Raw genomic sequence first — 14946 nt, forward strand, 5'->3', positions numbered from 1 at the left:
TGGAATGAACACGCACACTGGAGGTAGATACTGGTGATGAAAGAAATATTGATGAGCTGTGAAACACATTCCTACTAACCACACTGACAGCCTTAATTATCTCCTTATGAATCAAAAATTGAATTTGTTACCCATTATACTTACTTTCTCTTGTAGGTACAAACCACAGTACATTTTGGAAAGCGCCTTGAGATAACTTATGTTATGAACTGGCGCTATACAAATAAAAATTGACTACATCCTAATGATTAAATCTGTGGTATGAAACATATTAATATCACAGTTTAAAATGTTAAATCATCTAAAGCTTTACACTGCTGTAAATGACTGGTTCTTAGTGTTTCTGTCCAACACTTACACTGGACAACACTCTCTGTTACTCTCTGCCTTTCATTTGCTCCCGCACCCACCTGCCTCTATTGACATATATAGAGATCGGCAGTCTGATGGTATTTTGATTCAGAATCCTTTCAGCAATATATGGGCGTCCTTGTAATCCTTTCCTGTGAGTCAAGGCTGATTAGAGCAGCGGTGAACTGTCGTGTTTTTTTTGGTTTGTTTTTTTTTTTTTTTTTTTTCAAAGTCTGAGAAACACGGCAACTTTTGGAGCATCTAAAATATCGAGTGCAGAGTTCTCTCAAAAGTGTCAACAACTTTGAGTAAATGCACTGCACTGTTCCCGTTCAACATGGTGAAATTTTAAAAAGCCATAGCTCACACTGCCTTATGTTATTCATGTCTCCCCCCATAACTGACCACTATAACCAATACATTCTACACTCTACAGTGTAGTTATAAGCAGATATAAGAGTTTATTAATGTATTTGTCAAAAACTATAATGTGACATCCCCACAACTGGAGGCTGGTCTGTAAACAGACAAAGAGTGACAACATAGTAAAACACATTTGTAATAATATGGAATATATCTCCTTAGGAGGCATTATAATTGCTGAGAGAGAATGGCGAGTCCTGCACTGTCAATAAAAAAAACAAAACAGATATAATTATAGAGATAATTACTGAATGTAAATACGGTACATTGATTGGCTGTTGCAGAGAAAAAAAAAAAAGCTGACTATGAATACTAATAATGCAGATTATAACTTTAATGTTATTGTTGGCATGTATGTGTCTTTTTTTTTTAACTCTCATTTGTCTACTTTGATAAACTGGGTTAAGTTCCTGTCTTGGTTAAATCTTTGAGTTGATTTGTTTAAGTTTTTGAGTGTTTGTTGTATTGCTAAAGCGTGAGTACATGTATCACAAAACAAATTCACCTTTCTCCTTGACCTATTTTCTTCAGATTGATTGTATTTCTGTTCAGTCACAGCTGGAGCTGTCAGCAGTAGATCTATAATCGGTCTGAGACCAGTAAGCTCGCGAGGGTCCATGGAAAGACTTTTGCTGCTTCTGAGGAAGGGAAATTTTTATTCCTGCCCTCTCTGTTTCTGGAATCAGAGCTCTGTATCTTTTTGCATTGATCAAAATTGACAACCCACATTAAGTCCAGACTTTTGCCCATGACACCTACCTGTCCAACAAACTCATTACAAAATGCCAGGAAAATGCCCCAGTGCCTTCAAAATTCTGCTTACAAAAATAAATACAGAATAATTGTCACTGGTAAATTGTGGTGAAAAAAAATTGACTCTTACTTATTATGATGATCACCACTTACCTATAAGAGAAACATTTTTGCTTGTATGTACCAGTCCCAAACCTCTTCTACCTGAAACAGTTAAACTGAAGTCTCACATAAAGGCCATTCCCCCAAAACAATAACCATGAATTATTTAGATCATCCACACAATGTATCTTAAATGCCATAGAGGGTTGCATATTTCCAAATGTGATGTATTTCAAACATAATTTGTATTGGCTATGACAAATCATCCTCTTATACTCGATCTTAGAGTATGTGCTGACTGGAAAAATAACGGCTGATATTTTAATTGAATTATGACACCATGACAGGCTTTCAAACATGAAAAAGGGAATGACAATAGGCCGGCTTCAAAAATTCATTCACATTAGGAAATATGCAAGGAAGTGTAATTTGTATGTCTAATTTATATGTTTCCCCCCCAAAAAAAAAAAAAAAAAAAAAACCTGTGGAAAAGAAGCTGATGATAAATCAGCAGAATGAGTCTCTGACTTTATGGCCATTCTAGATGGTTCGACAGAATGCTTGGCATAATGTTTGAAATAGTACGCTGTCGGCAATATGTTTGAATTACCACAGTTCTTGCATTGTCAGGAAAGGCGCCGTATTACTGCGGTAGGCTCCTTGAATCTGCATAATCGCAAGGGGAAGCTGCTCGGCCTCAGACAGTATTAATGTGACTGCCATTGTGGCCTTTCCATCACAGTGTCATATGACAGCGACAGAACATAAGTAGGGGAATACATATGAATTTGTGTGCTAAGTGAAGAATGAGCCCTGTTATTACTTGTGGCTGTGACATTCGTCAGGTGCTGCAGTGTGATGCATTCATCCAGCAGCAGTTTGTAGCTCGCCCGGGCTGCAGATGCCAGGCAAGACTTACTGTTTGTAATAGATGAAAGCAGGTGCAGTCATGTAGCCAGAGTTTTCTTGAGATTCATGTCTACTTAATAGATGGCCCCTAAAAGAATTAAAGACAGATTACAACCTAATTTGTGCATAACCTATGGCTTTAGAATATACATAATTGCTCTGAGCTGGGATTAATCAATGCCTACTCCCTAAGTGCATCGTTTCTCTGTGGGCAATCTTCTGCAAGGTTGACTTTTAACCCACTCAGCAATCATTTGATCAGTTGCTAGGAGAGAGAAGTACAGAGGACCTCTTTACTGTGAATGCCATATGATGCATCTCAAGGGGTTTATCGTGTAATTAAATCTGAAATTAATAAGCTATTTGTATGGTATACACATACTATATGCATGTAAATATGTACTGTGCCTTACCCATTTGCCCCATGGGATACATTATATGTACTCTGCCATCTGTTTTACCATTACCAGTACTTATTATGACTTATTGCTTATTTCACTGATGTAATCATGATTTACATTAAACTCTACTTCTGACTTTTCTCTATTTCCACTCACAAAATATCACAAATTTTCTGCAGTTTGTCTGATAAATAGTGACAGTTGTTTGAAATTCACTTAAAGTCTTTGCATCATTGCTGTTAGGGCTTGAGTTAGGTTTGGACCCAAAAGCACACCTCAGAGCTCGAGTAGGTAAAGAGACAGTTTTATTGAGCTCTCAGGGATGAAGAATGGTACAGGCAGGTAGATGAGCTGAAGTGCTTGGGTGTTGGTTCTGGATCCATAGCAGGGAGGCAGGCTCAGGTGCGGCTGAGGACGGAGGGTATGTGGGGTGAGCACAGGGAATAACTAGAGAAAAACAACAAGGAAAAATCATTGTAAAATGAGAATTTGTTCTCACAGTGAGGAAGAGCTGAGTTTATCCTTTGCCAACCTTATACAAAGTTTACTTACTCATGAGGTATTTAAAATGTATTTGCCCATTCACAAATACACAATATGGGCATTTCTAACTGATCTGTCATGTTCAGTCACATTATTTTTTTTCATCCTGACATCTTTCCATGACCCTGAACTCTGAAGTTCTCCTTTAAGATCAAGTTCCAGTGTTTAGCACAGAGACAATTTGTTTTAAAATATGTTGATCCACTCTTTTCTGGGCCCTGTGTTTCTCTCCCATCCTCCCGCGTTCTCTCTCTCTCTCTCTCTCTCTCTCTCTCTCTCTCTCTCTCTCTCTCTCTCTCTCTCTCTCTCTCTCTCTTGTCTCTTTAATATCCCAGTCATTCATTTCTGGATGGCTGGGGCACGCTTTTCAGTTGAACAGCTGCAAATGGCTTTTCCAAAGACCATGGTGCGGAATTATTATGATCATCACACACATAATGCAAAGTTGTTTTTGTCATTTGGCACTTCGTTGATGCTGCTTGTTGCATTCTAATTATTGTAGACTACTGTTCCTCTGCTAGCCTCTGCTTATTTAACGTGTCATAATGCTGACGTATAAAATTGTAGGGCCACTTGCTCTCTTCTAGAAAATGGGAGGAGTGATTAAATTCCACTCTGTTCATGAAAAGAAGATTATTTCAAAGAAGTAGAAATAGCTTCAATATACTCACTCCAGGAGATTATCTAGTTTCAAGCCTCTAAGTCCAGGTCCAGCAAAGCCATTCTATGTAGCACATATGATTTTGTAGACTGAGAAGTATTGAGTGGTAAGCTGAGATCTCAAAATGATTTCACTCCCTTCTGATCATTGCAGACAAAGAAATTAAATATTGATTGCCGGTGTGGCACAACAGGCTGAAATTACCCATTTTCTCTGCTCTCTCTCTCTCTCTCTCTCTCTCTCTCTCTCTCTCTCACTCTCACTCTCTCCTTCCCTCCCTGTTAACTTGCTTATTGTCTGTCTTCCCATTCCAACCCATTTTTTTACACCTCTCCTTTTTGTTATTATAGAACTCTCCTCCACACACACACACACACACACACACACACACACACACACACACAGTTTCTTGTAACACACTGTATGTGGTTGTAAGAGAGGAAAGGAAGACTTCTCTCTAGCTGATGGAGTGATAGTCTATCTCTATATATGATCCCACTTTGTGACTTAAGCTGAGGCATTTTTTTCTTTTTCACATTTTTTTTTTTTTTACTAGAATTCAAAGTCTGCAGAAGCTTTAAAGTATTGAGTAAATTCTGTAACCTCAGGTCACATGAAATCCTTTGAAAAGCAGCCGTATATTCTGTAAAATCTTAGTTTGATGAAAACAAAGGAGAAAGGTTAAGCTAAGTTTTCATCCAACACAGAAATCTAAAATATTTTTTTCCCTCTGGCACAGAGAATATAAGATAGCAGCCAGAGTCAATGCAAATTCTATTATATGGACTGGATCCCTGACAACTTAAGTTGGACTTTCAGTAAGTTTTAGATCATTTTCCCCCCAAAATATATGCTACATGAACTCGTAAAAATATTTCAATGAACTCACTCTTCATTATTGTTATATGATTGAATATACGCTGTTGCTCATAAAGTTGGAATAATTGTTTTCAGACACAATTTATTCCTATTTAAATGCATCAGTAATCACTTTTGACCAGGTGCAATGATTACATTATGTGTCCCAATTACCCAGGTGAAATGAAATAAATCACATTGTCACAATCATTTCACGGAAAGAGGTAAAAAAAAATAGTTTATTCCAACTTTATGAGCAACAATGTATATATTCCTCGACCAGATGTGATATAGATGGTTTTCCCATGTATACTGTAAACAGATGTGGATGTGTGCAGCAGTATCATGATAGTTTATATGTGGACATTTTGAACAACTTTTCAGTAAAATTACTCTTTTAATGTAAATTTATGTGTGGCACTTAATTCTCCTTGCATTCCCATTCACTCATAATTGTAGGCCGTGAGCCCCCATGACCACTTTTAACCTTCCTGTGCCTGTCACCACATGCTATTAGTCACACAAACGCATTAACACAACATTTTGTCAGCAGGTGAAGTGTGCACAGCCAATCAGTGCACGGAAAAAATAGACAGTATAGGAGAAAGAGAGAATGAGAGACTAAGTAAAGGTGGGACGGAGGTGGAGCTGAGAGTAAAGCCCTGCAGGAACTAAATCCTGCAAAATTACAGATACGTTCACAACATGGGACATGGTTAGAAGGGCTGCCTTTAGCATGTCTATCACAGCTACCAACTACTAGTCAATTCTAATTCAAAAATAGCATCAAAACTATGTAGGTAAGCGGGAGATGTGTATTCAGTTCAATTCAAGAAACTTTGTTTGTCCCCAGGGCGCAATTTAAAAGGCACATAGAGTAGATATTAAAATATACACGAATACACAAAAAGGAGACGCAACCAGAGCAAGAAAAACTGAAGTTCTCCTTTAAGATCAAGTTCAAGTGTTTAGAAGATGAAGAAAACAGTAACATTAACTGTGTTCAGACAGAGCAGCGATAAACTCTACCAGTAACAGAAACTGACTGGAGGTGGGACACCACACTGATGTCAGCATGTCAACATGTGAACGGCGTCACTACTATTAGTGAAAAGGCATCAGTAGAAGTAAATCACTGTGTAAAAATGTTCTCAGGTAAAAGAACAAAGTAAGTCAGTTCAAATATTTCTGAGTGAACATGTTACTGCATTACATTTGAAAATGGGGAGGGAGGGGTTAAACATGTTGTAGGGTGATTATAATAATAATATATGATATAAAATTAAAGAACAACGTTAGGTTACCAGATATATCAGTTCCCAGGTGAGAACAGCAACAAAATCAACCAATTAATTGCAGTGGGGCACTTTGAAGCCTGAGCGTACACCTGATAATAACTAATATAAACTCAGTTGGCAATTTATTACAAAAATAGTTTTAGACAATTGTTGATTCAATTGATCACATGTTCCATGTTCCTACTACAGAGACAACCCTGTACACTGATCACTAATTCGGGGTGACAAATGGTCGCATCTATAGTGACTAGCAGCGTAGTGTTTTTCTTAAGCACTGACCCTGGAGAAACTACTGTACATTGTTTTAACATGTTCACTCAAGGATATAAGTTGGACAGTCAGAGGTGGTCCAAAGGCACGCTCGCTTGCAAATTGGGTTGCTCAGTGGCGGTACTACTTTTTGTAATCACATGCATTCATGCATATTGAGCTTAAATGAAGTTTATCCAATATCTTGGTTCAGCAGCAGTGTGCGAGTAGAAGGCACAACCAACGAATACAGAGGTGGGAACATGCTGTTATACTGCATACAATTAAAGCACCAGCTGCACAGTGTAATCCAATTCAATATGAAATCCAATGCAATAACAACAAACTAAAAACTTGAAACTGCTCATAGAGTTGAATTAACACCTCTTGCACAGATTATGAACGACACTGTAACAACACTTTTAAGTTTAGAGTGGTAGGATTTGTTGCAAAGGATATTTACAGTAAGTGGATTACAGCAAATTGTACAGTTTTTTCTTGTGTTGTGTCCACTCTCTGTATATAGGTTTCAGTAAAGTCAGACTGTGTTTGTCTGCATCTTCGGTACTGAGCAATACAAGTGTGGCCTGGAGTCATTATGCCTCCGGCCGAGTCAGATCTGATTCTGATAATGATGTTTTATGAAACTTACGTGAAATCGTCTAGGATTGCATGATGATAATTATTACATAATATTATAAGATTCAAAGCAAATCATTCGTCATGTTTCTTGCTTATTAGTTTCCAGAGTTTTACTATTACCAAAATCATTTCTTCAATAGTTAAACCTCTTTTCTGCTCCCCACTGCAAAGAGTGGTTATCTGAGTTACCATGTCACTTCTGTCAGCGCCAACCAGTCTGGCCGGTCTCCTCTGACCTCTCACATCAACAAGGTGTTTCCATCCATGGAACTGCTGCTCACTCTTTGTTTTTGTTTTTTTGCTTTGTTTTGTTTCGTTTTTGGCACCATTCTCACTAAACTCTAGAGACTGTTGTGTTTGGAAATGTCAGGAGTGCAGCAGTTTCAGGAACATTTAAACCAGCCCATCTGGCACCAAACAATCACGCCACGGTCACAGACACTGAGATCAAATTTTTCCCTGTTCTGATGTTTCTGGCGCACAGCTGTGGAATAAATACCATCATATGACAACAAAATCTTAAAATTCAGGCTTAGAGCTTATTCGATGAGTCACTTGAATTTTGTTATTGTGGCTTCGTTTATTCTGGTATCTTTTGTAGCATTTCCTTTTGGCTTATGTAACATTTATTGGGTGCAAGTCCACCAGATCTAGTCCAGATCTATGTCTGTCCAATCACATAGAAGACAATAAGATCACAGAGGTGGTCAAATGAGTCTCTAATCTAACTGAAAATGTCTAATATCAGATGACTCATTTAGTCCAATTAGGTGATAATGATTATGATGTTTCATCAAGAATTGTCTATTACAATCAGGTTTGTTCACTTCTTCGCTTTTACCTTAGGAAGATCATCTTTTTCTGAATCTTAATATCAGTCATGTCCAAATAAAATAAAGCTTTTTGCTGTACGACCATGACTAGTCAAATGGTTAATACAGTTGCAAAGACGCTTTTTATTGTGTTAAAACCTTGTGTCAAAAAAATATTATTGTAATCCATATATCTCAATACACTCATTATGATTTCAAGACAGTTAAGGTTGAGTCAGCAATAACATTCTCCAACTCACAATAGTATTGCATTCATCTTGACTTCCCTTCATCTCAACTCAACATGGTCTGACTTGTGCTGAGAAATGTCGTGACAGGCGAGTGTGATTTCTACTAAGGGCTTATTGTCGCTGATTTTTTTCACCTTCACCGCTGTGTAATCTGATTGATTGTCATCAGAAGTGCAATAGTTGTTTGTCAGTGTGCAGGCCTGTATGTTCATACTGTGGGTTTTATTGTTTTGTCAGACTACAGACACAGCAGTCTAAGAGCTAATTCCTTACTGGCTGACTGACATATAGATCCACAGTGTGGATCAGTTCACATGTCAAAACATGAACATTTGAGTGACATGGTTCAAAGGTGTCCAATTGGGCACATATAACTCCATTCTGCTGTTGCCAAATTAGTGATTTCATTTAACTCAAGAGCCAAGAGACAGACATCAGCTACTTTCCCCTGAAGTGAGTCACCAGTCCTGCTTAGTGGATTTGTAGTCCTCCCTGCTTGCCGTAGCGTAACACTCTGGGTTGACAGCTGTGTTCAGAGAGTGGAAGTGAGCAGCATGTTCAGTTGACCAAACAGTGACCAAACCTAAACAGGAAACTGACTGAGTGTTTGTGGAAATTACATGGTGTAGTTGTTCTGGACAGTGTGGTCTGCACATGCTGTCCAGCAAAGTCTCGCTTTGAATTTTTTTTTTTTTTCTTTCTCTATTGGGCCATGGTGGCTATAACTACTAAGACTAATTACCCAGTATATTCTAATTTCTAAACAAACCAGAAACCCATCTAAAATTCAGTATTTCCTGTGTGTGGATTTAAACACTACATGCTTCACGCACAGCTCTTTCCATGAATTCAACACTAATAGGCTGCTGTAAGTAAAAATGAAAGCAGAATATGCCAAATAACATTGTTCCAAGTCTGTGTGCAAGTCACATCAACTTTTAAATTGTGCACACATGAACAAGCATTTATTCCCACTCTGTTAACTCCCACAATTAGCCATAAGTGGGTAATGAAATGCTCTTCATGAATATTGATATGCGTGTAAATGTTTTTGTCCTTCCAGTCTTTTTGTGGGAGTAAATAGAAAAGTGCAAGAATTAAAAGACAAAATTTCTTAAGTACATATCTGCAGGTCGATGCAAGGTTAAAGGTATTATTTACTGACCTTCATTCAGTTCGAGTGGGACTGTGTCACAACAGCAGTTAATGTTCAGGGATGAGCAGCCTTTCAAAAAACGCAACAGTAAAGGTTGACAACAGCGCTCTCTCCCCTCGATGGAACATGATAACAGGACACTCTAATAAAATGCAATGTGACAGAAGAACATGGTGACATCGGGCGGGCCTGGTGGATGTGGACATTTGTGATCTGGCTCCTGTTGATTGACTGTTCTGTTTTGCCTGAACGCTGATTAGCTTTAGCATTCAGACAACTTGTAACACTTTTTAAAGGTTGAAATGACAATATTAACCAAAACTTTTTCTTAGCTGGCACATAACGAACCAACAAGTGTACCAGTGGCAGGGAGACTAGACCTTTGTCATCATGGCAAACATCCAATCCTAGCAAAACTCAATTCAAGGGGCAATCCCTGTATGTTCTGTGTCACATTGGGACATTGTTTATAGTATTTGTGGGTGTGAGGGAGCTGCTATCAATATGTGGGGACTTGGGAGAATTGCGATTCCTGTCATGGTGACAATAATAAACTTAATAAAATTGTGGTATTCATTAGGTTTAAGCATAAAAACGACTTTCAGTTAATGTTGTGGAACGGTCATGGATAAAAGAAACTGATTTCTCAGTTTCACGTGGGAAAACATACAGCGGTCCCACACAGTTTAACACAGACTTTGCCGCTTTTTACACTATGTCACCTGACTTCCTCCTTTGCTCTTGTCACAATGACCATGGTCACTAGGTCACAGAACAATAAAACGTAACTATGGGTCTTGATATAAAAATAGTAATAATAATTTTGCTGAAGGACCGTCTCAAACAAATGTAAAGAAACACAAGCTAAACCATGGACACAGATGTGCTTTTTCTGAGAGTCACCTAACACTTAACTGGGATACTTATAGGATGCTATGACTCACAAATCACTAGTTAACACTAATGCAACAAGTCAAGAATTAGTCAAAAATATTATAATAGAAGCCACTGTGATGACTAAAGGTTTAAGCGGGGACATGCGAATGCAAATTTTGAGTGGAAAGTTGTGCATACAGTATGTATACAGTACATGTATTTGAAGCCCCAATTTTTACCTCACTGTATAATGGTTGTAAATGCAATCACTTGTATGATCTTGTACACTTGCAGGTAGGTTATATATATAGGCTAACTATGTATCACATCAACTCATTCCCCCATACATCAGATTCATGCCAATATTATAGCGTTTCATCTGTTTCTTTTTTTTCTCTCTAGGAGACACAAACCTCTTAACCCATGTACTGAGTCTGATTACAAAACATGTTGAACCACAGTTGTAGTTTACAAATTTTTCGTGCTTCAGTCACACTTATTCTAAAGAATATTGTGCCACACATCTGATCTGTGATGTCTTTGTTTCAGTTTATATAATCATTTCCAGTACATCAACACACGCACACACGGACACACATAATAGAAATCCTGGGCTCCTGTGTGAATAAATGCCAAGATTTCCCAGGAAACATCAGGATCTTCATTTCCAGTATTTTAACGCTTGTTAAAAATGTAATTCATATGCGTCATATGGACAATGCATTGTTCTGTTACTATAATAGACTATAACATGTTTCAAAAAACATGACCTGATGTTTTAGGCAGTTGTAGCAAAGTGTTAACAGCAATCATTAAGCAAACCCAAGAGTTCAAGAGAGAAGCCAAGTTTTATCTTTAACTCATTTAATTCATCAACATGGCAAGCATCTTGTTAACCTCCTTTATTTTCTGAAATTCCCGTCTGTCACGCAGTAAAATCTTCTTGTCTCACTGTGGTTTTCTTCCTCTTCATCTTTTTTTTTTTCCCCCCTCTCTGTTAGAGACAGTTGCTGAGTTGCATTCGTGGTGGGAACTGCCCTGGACCCAACGTCAGCTCTCTGCAGTTGCCTGGAGATGTGAGTTTCTTTGCCAACCAACTGGCTGTTCCCACCGTGGAGTTTGCCTTCGAGCAGACCAAAGCAGAGGAGGTACGTTTAGACCTATTTCCCTTACTCTTTTACTTCCACTGCTCCCATTTTGCTACCGATGACCTTCTGTTTTTAGACAGCCCTCTCATTCCCTTAGTTGTTATGCTAAGGTGTATGACTGGAGAACAGAAGAGCTGTTCTAATACATGCAAGATAGAGTCACACTGTATGTCTGACAGAAGGCTGTGAATGGATTTATTTGGATAAACTGCTGAGTTTGCCACAGGCGACCACTTGTTTATCTTCAGCTCTTAATTGGAAGTGAAAACTTTCTTGGTATAGTCACACACACACACACACACACACACACACACACACACACACACACACACACACACACACTCTCACACACACAGACACACACCTATCAGTAGCCAGTGTGCATCATATATTGAAGAAAAGTGTCATCTCTTAAAGAAAGAGAAACCTGCAGAGTGTTACTGCAGTAATTTGTCCAGTTTTGACATGTTGGGGATTGGATGTGATAACAACCATCTGCAGCCTATAAGACTAATGGTATTATTTTTGCAAAATGGATTATGTCTTTATACAAGCAACAAATACACATCACACAGCTTACAAATTATGCATGCCCCCATTTACTCCCATTAAAAATGCAGTATTGATGTTTGTTGTACTGCCTTGGGGTGGAAACACAGAGATTTAGCCGCAGCTAAGTCAGCCCACTCAAATTTGGAACTTCTGGCTAGGATGGCAACTTTGAGCTTAATTAGTGCGAGAGATCTTCATGATGTTTATCCGCCCTCAAGGCATCTTCACAACCTGAAAATAATAGGTGGTGGAGGGTGAAATCCACACCACTGGCTTCATTTAGGAGAGGAGACAAAACCCAAACTGAATTGAAAATAGTGTGATTCATAAATATGCTTTAGTGTATTAGGGGAAAGTCCTGTGTGCATACATTAGCATTAGCTTAATAGCATTTAGACTGAACGACAGTGGTATAGATCCTTTTATTTCATTACTGAGACTTTAGGAAAGCTGAGAGAGACAGAGATTAGAGGTAACTTTATCAGTGGTGAACTGTTACTGACTAAATTTACTCAAGCACTGTACTAGTATAATTTTTCTAGGTACTTGTACAAATATATAAATATATATATGTTTTTGGGTTGTCCGTCCCTCCCATTCTCGTGGACACAATATCTCAGTAACGCCTAAAGGGAACTTTTTCAAACATTCACTTGGACTCAAAGATGAATTTATCAGATTTTGGTGGGCAAATGTCAAAAGTCAAAGGTCTCTGTGACATCACAAAACACATTTACGGCCATAACTCAGGAATTCATACACTAATTATGACGCAATTTAACTCAAATGTCTAGAAGGATAAAATCAAGTGATGACATTTTATATCCAAATGGTCAAAGGTCAATTTCAAAACACCTCTGGCCATTATTCAATGCTGTAACTTAGGAGCGAGAGATTATGACCATATGTCTCTGTTAGCATACAACCATGAAGCGGTAATTCCAGTTTTTCTGTGCTTTTTATTTTATCATTTGTTGTCAAGCGCAATGTAAATTATGATAGTAGTGCTATAAACATAGAAAGTCATTACTAAGGAACACTTTATCACTGCTCATAATGGTTCAGAGGTGTATGTGTGATGAATTAATGATCCACAGTCTTCTACAACCGTTAGTAGGGATGACTCCTCTGGGACTGCTGGAGGACCTGCTATGTGATTTCATCAAATCGTGCTTGTTCTTTGCTGCTCTTTTCATGGAGAGATCAGTTAATGAAACATAGTTCTTTCCAAGAACCGATTAAGTTGTCTTGATCTATTGATGGCTGACTACGGAAATGGAAATCTGATTTGTGTGTGAGTTTTACGCATCTGGCCCCTGAGCGCAATCAACAAAACTGTTAAACAAATAATGTTTAAGATTATTTGGGGAGAGAAACATCTCAGTGAGGTGCAGCCACACAGAGTTTGGGCTGTTTACCAGCAACACTGAAAGAAAAAGCTGAGAAGGGCAAAGAGGGAGAGACAGGAGAGCACGCTGAACTCGTTTAGGTAATTTATCGAGGTCTGTACATATGGCACCAACCACATGATCACCTTTAGAGCAACTTCTGCCTCTCTGTTCCAGCATTGTTCAGTATTCCAAACAGACCACTATATGTGATCTACTGTGTCTGTAATTATATTCATTCATCCTCATTTGCCCAGTAAACAGAGTTGTGGTGCTGGTAATGTGTTGGGAAACCACCAGATGTCGTGTAGCAGTGCCACGGTGTTCATGACAGGAGTGTGGTTCGTTGAACATTTGTTTTCTCATATAGCATCTGTTTTTCTGAAAGTTTTCTCCTCTGTGCAGTCATCACACCATCCTGTGATTATTCAACCACTGCAATCTTTTTTGTGAAGTTACTTTTGCCGAGTTTGCACAGTTGGTTTAAGGTGACTGAAGAATCACAAAGATGTTAAATTATATAGTAGAATGGAAGTAGATTTAAGTTAGAAAAGAAGAACGGCACGACTCGAAGTGCACCAGGTGAGCAATATAAGCATCCTATCATCACGATCATTCATTGTGATGTAAAACAATGCAACAGAACAAATCTCCTTCAGTGCATCCTTCTTCACGAGTAAAATTCCATCCTGTAGGTGCAACGCGTGCGAGTGTATCCGACATCCCCTCTTCTTTGCTGCTCCTCGGTTCAAAGCCACATTCAGGTACAGGTGTGGATGGCGTAGCATTAATAGAGCCTGACAGATCTCCATCTTGAAATTGGTATGTACTCTGATTAGACTGGAAGCCATTACTGTTATTCTCTCCAGACAATTATAGTCCTCCAAAAATGTAAGGACCAGGGCTGCAACATCTGTCCTCCTACCGTCTGTGACGTCCTCAAGCTCCTCTTTGACAGCAGTGCTGTCTGAAACATAGCAGCGCATAAAAGACAGCTCTGCAAAATGGCTGGTATCAGTAGATCTCTCCGCCACAGCAACAACAAATTGTGCTTCCCTTGCTTCATCTTTAATTTTTTTTCCCGCTACATCAGCAACAGCTATAATTATTATTAAATCATTGTTTTGTTAAGACAAAGGGAAAAGAAGCTCAGAATAATTACTTCTATTATTTGACTCCTTCCTCTTAATGTGACCCCTACAATGAGCTCTCTGTGGCAAAAAAGACAACACAGGTAATCAGCCTTTTCAGTATGTCCTTGTTTTGTCTCACCTTTATATTGTGCATTTCAATGTCTTTGTCTTTTCTAAAGTCTATTTGCAGATTTTGATTTGACTGTTGGACTCAGCTGTTCCTGTTGTAACTACATCTCTCGTACCTACTCTGTAAGCCACTGTTGCACTCTTAGAGCTCAGACCAAATCCAAAACAAGCCTCCTGAACCAGACATGCGTGAGTTAATTTTCAAAAAGAAGAAAGCCTGTCTGACAGTCTGGCCAGAACTAAATATACCCACTGATAATCAGACTCAATCCAAAATGCAATCCGCCTCATCAGAACCCGAACAGAGAGAG

At 38.6% G+C, this 14946-nt stretch overlaps 1 protein-coding gene across 1 annotated transcript in view; it reads left to right on the forward strand.

The window, feature by feature from the left end:
- The window catches only part of LOC130170887 (inactive N-acetylated-alpha-linked acidic dipeptidase-like protein 2), a 431329-nt gene that overhangs the window by 317428 nt on the left and 98955 nt on the right, over positions 1-14946 (forward strand). Inside the window, exon 15 of the mRNA XM_056378584.1 lies at positions 11287-11433. Within this exon, the coding sequence (XP_056234559.1) occupies positions 11287-11433 (147 nt within the window). The remainder of the gene's footprint in view (positions 1-11286; positions 11434-14946) is intronic.

The sequence above is a fragment of the Seriola aureovittata genome, chromosome 6 (genome assembly GCF_021018895.1).
Source record: "Seriola aureovittata isolate HTS-2021-v1 ecotype China chromosome 6, ASM2101889v1, whole genome shotgun sequence".
Classification (NCBI taxonomy): Eukaryota; Metazoa; Chordata; class Actinopteri; order Carangiformes; family Carangidae; genus Seriola; species Seriola aureovittata.